The following is a 12,030-nucleotide window of genomic DNA, read 5'->3' as shown; positions in this document are numbered from 1 at the left end:
CTGTAGTAACAAGCCAAGCCATTATTTCCATGGTATATTTGGTGACTGAAAGGTTAGACAGTTTTATGCTGTGACCGTATTAAGAGCTATTTTGGCTTCTATCAACAATAAATCATGGCAGCAAATTCTCTCTGTCTAAAGTCCTCCCATGTGAATCTAGTAAGTGTTTTGAGAGCTTCATGAGAAAGATAACAAGGGAGTATAGTTGCTGCATGCCTGAATCTATTTGGGGGCAGTGGTGCAGTCCTGTGATATCTCCCTCATTGCCAAAACTTCACTATGGATTTAACTGAAGAATAATCTGCAGGCAGTGTTCTGGCTGATAAACTCCTAAATAATCTTTCATACCATCTAGGTGCTTACTCAGTGAGCCATGGGAGTTTCTCTTTTTCTCTCATCTGTACTCAGATTGTTCTCTCTCATATGCACTGATGCACACCTTCTTCTCTTCACCCCACCTTCTGTTTCTTTCTCTCAACATGTATTCCATTCTTATCCTCTCTGGCCCATCTCTCCCCCCACCCCATCCTCACTCATCTCTTCCTCCCCCCACTTTTTTACCCACCTTTTCTTCTTGCCCTTCTCTCTTCATCTCTCAGGCCCCCTTCTGTCCTGGGTGTGTCTCTCACTCTCCCATTTCTTTCCTGTTTGCAATGAGACTTTACCACTGCAAGTACCATTTGAAGGGCAATGTTACGTTGAGTTTTACTCAGATCCATTGAAGTTAATGAACACAATCATGTTAGTTCCATTGATTTCAATTATTATTATATCATTTTCATTTTGTAAGTTTAGTATTTGAAAATGTACCGGTACATCTTTCAAAATTTAGTTAATAGTTTCTTGTAAGGGATATTTGGTAGGCTTCTGCTTTTAATGGGGATATTGGAATAGGGATATTGGAATAGGGTGTGTGTGTGTGTGTGTGTGTGTGTGTAGTATGAAAGTCAGAAATCACACATCTTTAATTCCCAAGCTGAGAACATCAATTTCTACACATTGTTCAGTCTCACTTGTAAAGCAGAAAGGGATGTGGTTACTTTATGAGCTACATCAAATTCCAAATTTCTTCTTCCAAACCTATGAATTTTTTTCTACTGTCATCTAACTCTGATTATAATAGATGCTTTGTGTGTGGAATGTCTGTTTTTCTATTAGATAACCCAAGTGGGTTTCTCCCAAAGGGATTTGAGCCAAAATAGGGGAAGTATGATTTGGATTATGAACTAATTTGGGTTTATGCATGCATTCCACATATGAAAATCCGTGCAGAGGGGTAAAACCCTGAATATTTCCTTCAAGAAGCAAGATAATCATAATGTTACCAAGTCATATAGTTAAGAATCCTGTCGTGACATGAACTGCAAGAGACATGGCTGGCCTCATGACTTGATCATCTGATTAGAACAACAGAGCCTTTTGTTAGTGTTGTAAAGCCATACAATTCTTAACCATAAATATATCTTTATCTGTTAAAATAGCTGTTCTGAATTTACAATTGTTCTGAAGTTACAAAGGGGAAACAATGCAAAAAAGCCAGGAGAAAATGAACAGGAAGAAAGAAACTGTGAGGGGATGGAAGAATGGGGATGGATTAGGATGGATTGGGGCCACATACATGAGGTTGAGTGCACACATCAGGCCCCAGGCTCCAGGATGCCCACCCGTGCTCTAAGCAGAAATAATATGATAAATGTAATATACTAAATAATATAATAATAGGAGAAGCTGCCTTGAGAATTCTTTTTGTGGGGAAGGGGAGGTAGGGTACAAATCCTGAAATAATAAAATTGTTCTGGCAGGTTTGGAACTTGCAGTTCATATAGCTGTTGTATATTATAGAATGAGCAAATGGTACTTGCTTCAGGAGCATATATGTGTTCCCTCTGCACAAATCCAGGAGGCTGGATAAAGAATGCACAAGGGATTTGCATGCTCTTTATTATAATATGATAGCAAACTGCAAAACTGATCTCAGAGGTAAGACAAAGGATCTCAGCACATACTGAAAGGCACCTTTGTTTACCTCTGGTTCACAAAGCACTTAGCCACTACCTTCATGTAAAGGTAAAGGAGGTAAAGGACTCCTGGACAGTTAAGTCCAGTCCAAGGCAACTATGGGGTTGCAACACCCATCTCGCTTTCAGGCCAAGGGAGCCAGTGTTTGTCCACAGACAGCTTCTGGGTCTTGTGGCCAGCATGACTAAACTGCTTCTGGCACAACAGGACACCTTGATAGAAGCCAGAGTGCACAGAAACCCCGTTTACCTTCTCACCGCAGAGACCTATTTATCTGCTCACACTGGTGTGCTTTCGAATTGCTAGGTTGGCATGAGCTGGGACAGAGCAACGGGAGTTTACTCCAACCACTTACCATCCGATGGGCAATCCCAAGAGGCTCAGTGGTTTAGAGCACAGCGCCACCTGCGTCCGATCAGAAGGTTGGCAGTTCAATTCCCCGTGGCGGGGTGAGCTCCCATTGTTCGGTCCCTGCTCCTGCCAACCTAGCAGTTTGAAAGCCCGTCAAAGTGCAAGTAGATAAATAGGTACCACTCCAGTGGGAAGGTAAACGGCATTTCCGTGCGCTGCTCTAGTTCTCCAGAAGTGACTTAGTCATGCTGGCCACATGACTCAGAAGCTGTACGCCGGCTCCCTCGGCCAGTAAAGCGAGATGCGCGCCACAACCCCAGAGTTGTCCGCGACTAGACCTAACGGTCAGGGGTCCCTTTACATTTACCTAACATAACAAAATACAGGTTCCAGCCTTGAACAATTGGAAATACAAATTTCAACACAGGAAGGGAGGGGAAAAGAGGGAAGGCTAGCAGAGCCTGATTTTGTGTGATGCACTTATATAGATTTTGTTTCTGATGTGGGTAATAAAGGAATAAAGGGAGGCAACAAGTGAATGCCCAGGGAGATGTTTCAGGCAGAAGCAAGGGATTTGAGGAAAAGGAAACTTCTGGGGGTCTGGAAGGTGGTGGAACAAGAAGTGAGGAAGTTACAGGCAAGAACATGTCAGTTTATAAACTGAAAGATAATGTGGGGGAGGGAGCTTCAATATAAAAAAAATTATTTGTGCAAGATTTTTTCTGTTTTAAGCTCTGTGATTCAAATAATTTCAACCTCGTGGCTTTCAAAGATGATCAGACAAATTCCTGGAGGGTGAGGCTGTCAGTGCCCCGTCAAAGGCTGGGCATTGCAGTGGGGCAGAGCTTTGCTTGCAGGCCTCCCACGGGCATCTGGTCAGCCACTGTGAAAAGAGGGTGCAAGATGGGCCATGGCCTGATCCAGCAGGCACTCTTTGTGTTCACCACAATGAAAATTGAAAAGCCTGCAACTTTAAAATCCAGCAACAGGCATGGCCAGCCCTGGGGCTGTGGGCTGTCACAGCCCTGCCTTAAGCCAGTGGAGCCAATCTTTGAACTTAATAATAATAATAATAATAATAATAATAATAATAATAATAATAATTTATTTATACCCCGCCCTCCCCAGCCAAGGCTGGGCTCAGGGCGGTTAACAAGCAATAATAAAAACAAGTTGAATGAATACAACTTAAAAACAAGATTAAAATACAACATTAAAATATTGAAACATTAAAATATTAAAATGCAGCCTCATCACAGGAGGAGAAAGGAAAAAGAAAAAAGAAAGAGAGGGAGGGAATTAAATTGGCTCCAAGCCAAAGGCCAGGTGGAACAACAGGCCCTGCGGAAAGAAACCAGATCCTGCAGGGCCCTGGTCTCATGAGACAGAGCGTTCCACCAGCCTGGAGCCAGTGTTGAAAAGGCCCTGGCTCTGGTTGAGGCTAATCTGACTTCCTTAGGGCTTCATTAGTAGAAGTGGGAGCTTCGGCAGGTCCATCTTTGCATCTTACTATGGCCACGGTCTGAAACATGCTCGTTTATATATGCTAGCAAACTGTAATTCTCTTTATGTTGTAGCCTTCCTCTTATAGCCCTGCTCCTGCTTCTGTATGAATGACTCATGTCATGCTGTTCCAGAGGCCTGGGTGCAAACAGTGATCCCATCAAGCTCTCAAGTGACAGAGGAGTCATTGAGAAGTGATGCTGAGCCCAAATCACAAACAACCATCAGCTCATCTATCCCTCTGCCGGGCAGTATTATGGACTACATGGATGAGCTGCAAATGCATCCTCCATGTGCTGCAAAAAGCGCTGCCATTGTTGAGGAAGCTGGACGTGGTAAGCATTCTGTCCCTGACACCAACAAAATCACACCATTTGTTTCCGTATTGTACACATTAAGCACCTTAACATCTCACACAAATGAGCAAGAAATGTTTGAAGTCCATGGATTGGATAACAACAACAACAACAACAACAACAACAGCAACAACAATTTATTATTTATACCCCGCCCATCTGGCTGGGCTTCCCCAGCCACTCTGGGCGGCTTCCAAAAAAATATCAAAATACTGTAATACATTAAACATTAAAAGCTTCCCTAAACAGGGCTGCCTTCAGATGGGTGGGTTGGATCCAGAGTGTTCTTCCATTGGCTGAAGTTCCAGCCATATTTTTCATCATTATTCATGCAGATCTGCATAATACTTTAGGTGGAGATTTCCTAGTCATGGCAACCATTTTAGATTCTCACAGGGAACCTTCTGTGACCATAATTAAGGTCATTCTGCAGAACCCAATGAAGTATCAGCAGGGAAGAGTGAAGTATTAGGCTGTTACCCTGTATCACATAATGAATAATATACAGTACATTGATACCATCATTTGATACATTTGCGTGCAATGAAAGAACTTGGAGATACATTCATATAGATAAGGTTGCCAGGTTGCAATGTGGAGAACCTAATATGAATGTTAATACAGTAAGACACAATTAATTTATGCAGTGACTGTACCTCTTGCCATGGCCTTTACAGTGGAACCTTGGGTTGTGGGCGTAATCCATGACAGAGGCACGTCCTCAACCCGCAGCATTCGTAACCTGCAGTGCTGCGTCTGTGCATGCGCGTGACGTGATTTGGTGTTTCTGCGCATGCATGAGTGGCGAAACCTGGAAGTAACCCTTTCCGGTACTTCTGGGTTTCCCGCGGTCCGCAACCTGAAAACACGTAACCCGAAGCATTTGTAACCCGAGGTACCACTGTACTTGTTTTTCCACTTAGCCTCCTGTGAAGAATATGTTCAATCCTTGTTGCACACTTCTCTCAATTTTGTGATGCAGTTCTCCAAGCAAATAATGAGTACAAAAATGTGTGTAATAGGTGAATGTGCATAAAAATGAATATATTTAGTGAAAATAATATAAGATATATTATGTTAGGGGAAATTGCTTGGAAAAAATGTGTATACTGGCGAATATAACCTATAATATGTGTTTTACTAAGGGAAAATTGCTTGCAAAAACGTGTACATTGAGCAAAATTGCATATTAGGATGAATTTGCACTAAAGTGGTAATGAATTTTCATGAGGGGTGTGTGTGTAATGTGGGGAACTGAAGTTAAGAGTGGAAGAAATGAAAAACCAAGAGAAAATGAAAAACCAAGGAAAAATGAACACCAACAAGCTTCCTCTACCCTTAACTGGCAGATGGCATTATTACTCAGCAGAATGTGAGGCTATAAATTGTTCTCATGTACAAGGAAGAGGTTACAACTAAAGCTTCCATCTTAAATTACAAAACTGAGTTAGCATATCTGTCTATTTCTGTGTTTAAATCCATAATTCTGTTCGATTCCATTTCTGCATTAATCTGCTAATTTCTTTTTAAAGAAATTAAACTGCTCAGAGATGTGTTGCAACATCTGGAGAACTGTAAAATCTGGTACATAGCCAGATTCACCATGAACGTCTCCCTTGTTCTCTTATAATAGCAATGGCGCCCAACTGAGAGGTGCCAGAACTGAGTTCCGGCAAGTTCCAGCTGAAAAAAGCCCTATGCAAAGCTAAATTTCAGTCAACACAACACAACTCCTAAAAGGAGCAGTTCAGGTCATTTTGCTTAGAATGATCTATGATCAAATTTCTCGCTGTGAGTACTGTTGCATTGTCTTAACACAGCACTTGGAAGGAAAGTTTTTCTGTATTGGAACATACACAGCTGAGGTCTACAGAACAGTAATATTCTCTGGTTTCAAAGAAGGAAAGGACAGGTACAGTGGAGCCTTGAGTTACGTTGCCTCTGGCTTACGTCATCCTCAGCTTGCGACTGGCACAAACCTGGAAGTACCAGAATGGGTTACTTCTGGGTTCGCGCCGTTTGCACACGTGCAGAAGCGTTAAATCGCGTCTGTGCATGTGCAGAAGCGCTAAATCATGCTGCACGTGTGTGCAGATGCAACGCTTTGGGTTGTGTCGTTTTCGGGTTATGGCAGGCCCTACAGAACAGATCCCTGTCTATTATTTGGCTGCTGTGAAAACAGGATGCTGCAATAGGTGGATCTTGTTCCAATTCAGCTGAGCTTTTCTTCTGTCCTTAATGTGGTTTTGAGATGGTGTTGCAGGACCAGTGGCAGAGCTTAATGTTCTGGCACCGGGGGGGGGGGGGGGCGGAGAGCAGGCAGGGGCAGGGCTGGCGGGTGTCCTGAGGGCATGGCCCGCTGCCCGCAGGGGTGTGGTGGGGTGCCTGCGGGGGCATGGCGCCCAGCGCAGGGTGGGGGACAGCTGCGATGGCACCCCACCGGGATTGCGCTGCCTGGGGCGGTGCGCCCCCCCTGCACTCCTCTTCCTCCACCAGTGCACAGGACTTTGACTGTCGTCAGCAGCAGCCCAAGTGGGAAGCACTTCATATTGACAGCAATGGTCTCTCTTGTTTTGAGAACATGTTTAGTTGCAATGGGTCAATCAATCAGTCTGGACCCCAACTATCAATGGCTACTCAATGTCACTGGCAAGTATATCAGCCTTAAACTCTTTCCAAAGTTGTAAGTCCTCGAGCAGGAGAAGCCAGTGTGGGGAGCTCCAGGTGTTGCTGGGATGCAACTCTCATTATCCCTGACCATGGGGCCGGCTGTGTGGGGCTGGTGGGAGCTGGAGCCCAGCAACTTCTGCAGGTGACCTCGCTAGCTTCATCAGCACCAGAGTTTATGCATCATGAGCATTTCAAACTTCAGAGCAACGCTTATTCTCAAATGTAACTGCAAACAAAAATGTCTGAGTGCATTTCCCCCCTTTTCTGTTTAAGCCAAAGACAAAACACATTCTAACCCAAATAACGGAGATTTGAAAACCAAAGGGATCTTTCCATTCAATAATAATGTGACAATTCACTACAGAATCACACAAGGCTCGGGGGGGGGGGGGTTGCACTTAATTTTTTTCTTATTAATGTTGCAATACATATATGAAGTTTACTATACAGCGGAAAGGAGCAGCCAAGCATACTAGGACTCAATTTCTTGACTTTAAGAAAGCCGACTTCATAAAACTTAGGGAAGTGCTGGGTGAGATCCCATGGACAGTAATATTAAAAGGAAAGGGAAAAAATTCCTTCCAGTAGCACCTTAAAGACCAACTGAGTTAGTTCTAGGTATGAGCTTTCGTGTGCATGCACACTTCTTCAGATACACTGAAACAGAAGTCACCGGACCTTTCTATATAGTGAGAAGGTGGGGAGGGGTATTACTCAGAAGGGTGGTGGGAATGGGTGATTGGCAGATAGCTGCGATGAGCCTGTTGACGACTCTTAACGACTGCAATAGGTCTAACAGGAAAAAGCAAGGGGTGAGAAGGTGAAAAATGGCTTTGTCATGTATAATGAGATAAGAATCCAATGTCTTTGTTCAAACCAGGTCTCTCCATAGTTTTAAGTTTGGTGATAAGTTGCAATTCAGCAGCTTCTCTTTCCAGTCTATTTCTGAAATTCCTTTGTAATAGAACAGCTACTTTGAGATCTTGTATAGAATGTCCTGGGAGATTGAAGTGTTCTCCTACTGGTTTTTCTGTCTTGTGGTTCCTGATGTCGGATTTATGTCCGTTTATTCTTTGGCGTAAGGTCTGGCCTGTTTGTCCAATATAGAGAGCTGAAGGACACTGTTGGCATTTTATGGCATACACAATGTTAGACGATGAGCAATTAAATAGTCCCGAGATGGTATGTGTGATGTTGTTGGGGCCAGTAATGGTGTTGTCCGGGTGTATGTGGCAGCAAAGTTAAAGTTTTTCACCTTCTCACCCCTTGCTTTTTCCTGTTAGACCTATTGCAGTCGTTAAGAGTCGTCAACAGGCTCATCGCAGCTATCTGCCAATCACCCATTCCCACCACCCTTCTGAGTAATACCCCTCCCCACCTTCTCACTATATAGAAAGGTCCGGTGACTTCTGTTTCAGTGTATCTGAAGAAGTGTGCATGCACACGAAAGCTCATACCTAGAACTAACTCAGTTGGTCTTTAAGGTGCTACTGGAAGGAATTTTTTTATTTTGTTTTGACCATGGCAGACCAACACGGCTACCTATCTGTAAAAGGAAAGGGAGTTCATGATGGCTGGGAGTTTGTTAAGAGGGAGATAGTAAAAGCACAACTTCAGGCAATACCATTGAGACGGAAACATGGAAGTGCCTAAAGAAGCCAGGGTGGCTATCTAAAGAACTTTTAACTGAGTTAAGATGTGTACAAAAAATGGAAAAGGGGGGAAACCACCAAAGAGGAATTCAAACAAATAGCCAGCACGTGTAGACACAAAGTCAGAAAAGCTAAAGCACAGAATGAACTCAGGCTTGCTAGAGAGGTTAAAAGCAACAAAAAAGGCTTTTATGGGTATGTTCGTAGCAAAAGGAAGAACAAAGAAATAGTAGGGTCACTCAGAGGAGAAGATGGTGAAATGCAAACAGGGGACACAGAAAGGGCTGAACTCCTCAATGCCTTCTTTGCCTCAGTCTTCTCCAATAAAGAAAACAATGCCCGACCTGAAGAATTTGGAGCAAATGATTCAGCAGAGGAAACACAGCCCAGAATAACTAAGGAGATAGTACAAGAATACTTGGCTAGTTTAGATGTATTCAAGTCTCCAGGGCCAGATGAACTGCATCCAAGAGTATTAAAAGAACTGGCAGATGTGATCTCAGAACCACTGGCAGTCATCTTTGAGAATTCCTGGAGAACAGGCGAAGTCCCGGCAGACTGGAGGAGGGCAAATGTTGTCCCTATTTTCAAAAAGGGGGAAAGAGAGGACCTAAATAATTACCGCCCAGTCAGTCTGACATCAATACCAGGGAAGATTCTGGAGCAGATCATTAAGCAAACAGTCTGTGAGCACCTAGAAAGGAATGCTGTGATCACCAATAGTCAGCATGGATTTCTGAAAAATAAGTCATGTCAGACTAACCTTATCTCATTTTTTGACAGAATTACAAGCCTGGTAGATGAAGGGAATGCAGTGGATGTAGCCTACCTTGATTTCAGCAAGGCATTTGACAAGGTGTCCCATGATATTCTTGTAAAGAAGCTGGTAAAATGCGGACTTGACTATGCTACCACTCAGTGGATTTGTAACTGGCTGACTGACCAAACCCAAAGGGTGCTCATCAATGGTTCCTCTTCATCCTGGAGAAGAGTGACTAGTGGGGTGCCATAGTGTTCTGTCTTGGGCCCGGTCTTATTCAACATCTTTATCAACGACTTGGATGATGGTCTCAAGGGCATCCTGATCAAATTTGCAGATGACACCAAACTGGGAGGGGTGGCTAACACCCCAGAGGACAGGATCACACTTCAAAACAACCTTGACAGATTAGAGAACTGGGCCAAAACAAACAAGATGAATTTTAACAGGGAGAAATGTAAAGTATTGCACTTGGGCAAAAAAAATGAGAGGCACAAATACAAGATGGGTGACACCTGGCTTGAGAGCAGTACATGACACCTGGCTTGAGAGCCAGTGTGGTGTAGTGGTTAAGAGCGGTGGACACGTAATCTGGGGAACCGGGTTCGCTTCCCCGCTCCTCCACATGCAGCTGCTGGGTGACCTTGGGCCAGTCACACTTCTTGAAGTTTCTCAGCCCCACTCACCTCACAGAGTGTTTGTTGTGGGGGAGGAAGGGAAAAGGAGAATGTTAGCCGCTTTGAGACTCCTTAGGGCAGAGATAAAGCGGGATATCAAATCCAAACTCTTCTTCTTCTTCTACATGTGAAAAGGATCTAGGACTCTTGGTTGACCACAAACTTGACATGAGCCAACACTGGGATGCGGCAGCTAAAAAAGCCAATGCAATTCTGGGCTGCATCAATAGGAGTATAGCATCTAGATCAAGGGAAGTAATAGTGCCACTGTATTCTGCTCTGGTCAGACCTCACCTGGAGTATTGTGTCCAGTTCTGGGCACCACAGTTCAAGAAGGACACTGACAAACTGGAACGTGTCCAGAGGAGGGCAACCAAAATGGTCAAAGGCCTGGAAACGATGCCTTATGAGCAACGGCTAAGGGAGCTGGGCATGTTTAGCCTGGAGAAGAGGAGGTTAAGGGGTGATATGATAGCCATGTTCAAATATATAAAAGGATGTCACATAGAGGAGGGAGAAAGGTTTTTTTCTGCTGCTCCAGAGAATAATAATAATAATAATAATAATAAGAGAAGCGGACACAGAGCAATGGATCCAAACTACAAGAAAGAAGATTCCACCCAAATATTAGGAAGAACTTCCTGACAGTAAGAGATGTTTGCCAGTGGAATTTGCTGCCAAGGAGTGTGGTGGAGTCTCCTTCTTTGGAGGTCTTTAAGCAGAGGCTTGACAACCATATGTCAGGAGTGCTCTGATGGTGTTTCCTGCTTGGCAGGGGGTTGGACTCGATGGCCCTTGTGGTCTCTTCCAACTCTATGATTCCATGATTCTATGAAATCTTTACATATTGATAAATATACATTATATTCGTAAATTCACATTTTCGCATTTCATTATGTACCAACATTTATCCATTTCTTATTTCTTGCCCTGTGTCTTCCCTCCACCCGTGCGTGACTTCCTTGTTATTATTTTTGTAACTTTATTATTGAGATTGTAATTCTGTATCTTAATAATTAAACATTTAATCTTATATATCTGCTTAGCTTACCTTAGCTTAACTTAACTTTGTGAAATCAGTCTATACACATCAATAAATTCTTGATGGAGTATCTTTTGGTCATGTATTCTTCCACACATTTCCATTCCTGTTTGAGATTTTGATTAGATTGCATTCTAATTGTTGCCGTCATTTTTGCTAATTCAATCATTTCAAAAAAAATATTTTGCCAGTCTTTCAATGTTGGTACTTCTTCTGATTTCCAATTTTTTGCAATCAGTAACCTTGTGGCAGCTGTTGCATATAAAAAGATTATTTTCATGTCTTTTGGGTTGTCATTTGTTATAATTCCTAAAAGGAATGTTTCCGGCTTCTTACACAAGGCTTGTTTTTGCAGGTGAAATTGGGCAGGACCAATCTTGGTTGAACAAACTGAGCTTCAACAAGAACAAGCTCTCATTTGTAACATGCCTGAATGAATGGAAAGGAAACAAAACTGCACAAAAAGGTATTTCGACAGCATAGGCTGAAGCATATATTCTGCCTGACATACATTCCTTTGTACCATTCCCATGGTGAGAAGTGGGTGTTTCCTTAGAAATATATCCTATTTGTGGTAAGTGTAAACTCCTCTTGACTCACCTCATTTTTGTGTCTGTGACCCCAGTAGTCATTCAGGAGTTCCGGAGAACTAAATTTCCTAGGAAGCCATGGGCTCCTGAGTTCAGGGAAAGAGCTTGCTGCCACTCCTATGACTTGCCTGCCGCAAACTGGGAAGAAGGGATGCGGTTGGCAGAAGGAAATGAGATGCTGAAGGAAGAACAGAGGCTGATTGGCAGGCAGCAATGCCACCTGCTTAGATCTGTGGAACTAGCGCATTTACAAGTCCACATAATGTTCATTCAAACATTTGAAAATCCTCTAGTGTGACAACAACTAACCTTTGGAACCCCCTGTCCATTAACATTACATGGGTACCTTCACTGTATTATTTTCACAATCTGCTAAAAACCCTTTTTGGTTCAGCAAACCTACCCAGGTA

At 43.2% G+C, this 12,030-nt stretch overlaps 1 protein-coding gene across 1 annotated transcript in view; it reads left to right on the top strand.

The window, feature by feature from the left end:
- LOC309352536 (uncharacterized protein) overlaps nt 1–11,749 on the top strand; it is a 28,731-nt gene extending 16,982 nt beyond the window's left edge. The window contains exons 3-4 of the mRNA XM_081881109.1: nt 4,008–4,208; nt 11,386–11,749. Coding sequence (XP_081737235.1) covers nt 4,008–4,208; nt 11,386–11,513 — 329 coding nt within the window. The 3' untranslated portion in view covers nt 11,514–11,749. The remainder of the gene's footprint in view (nt 1–4,007; nt 4,209–11,385) is intronic.
- Nucleotides 11,750–12,030: the final 281 nt, after the last annotated feature.

Source organism: Podarcis erhardii (assembly GCF_964252035.2).
Source record: "Podarcis erhardii genome assembly, chromosome: 11".
Classification (NCBI taxonomy): Eukaryota; Metazoa; Chordata; class Lepidosauria; order Squamata; family Lacertidae; genus Podarcis; species Podarcis erhardii.
This window is presented reverse-complemented; position numbering and strand designations above follow the sequence as displayed.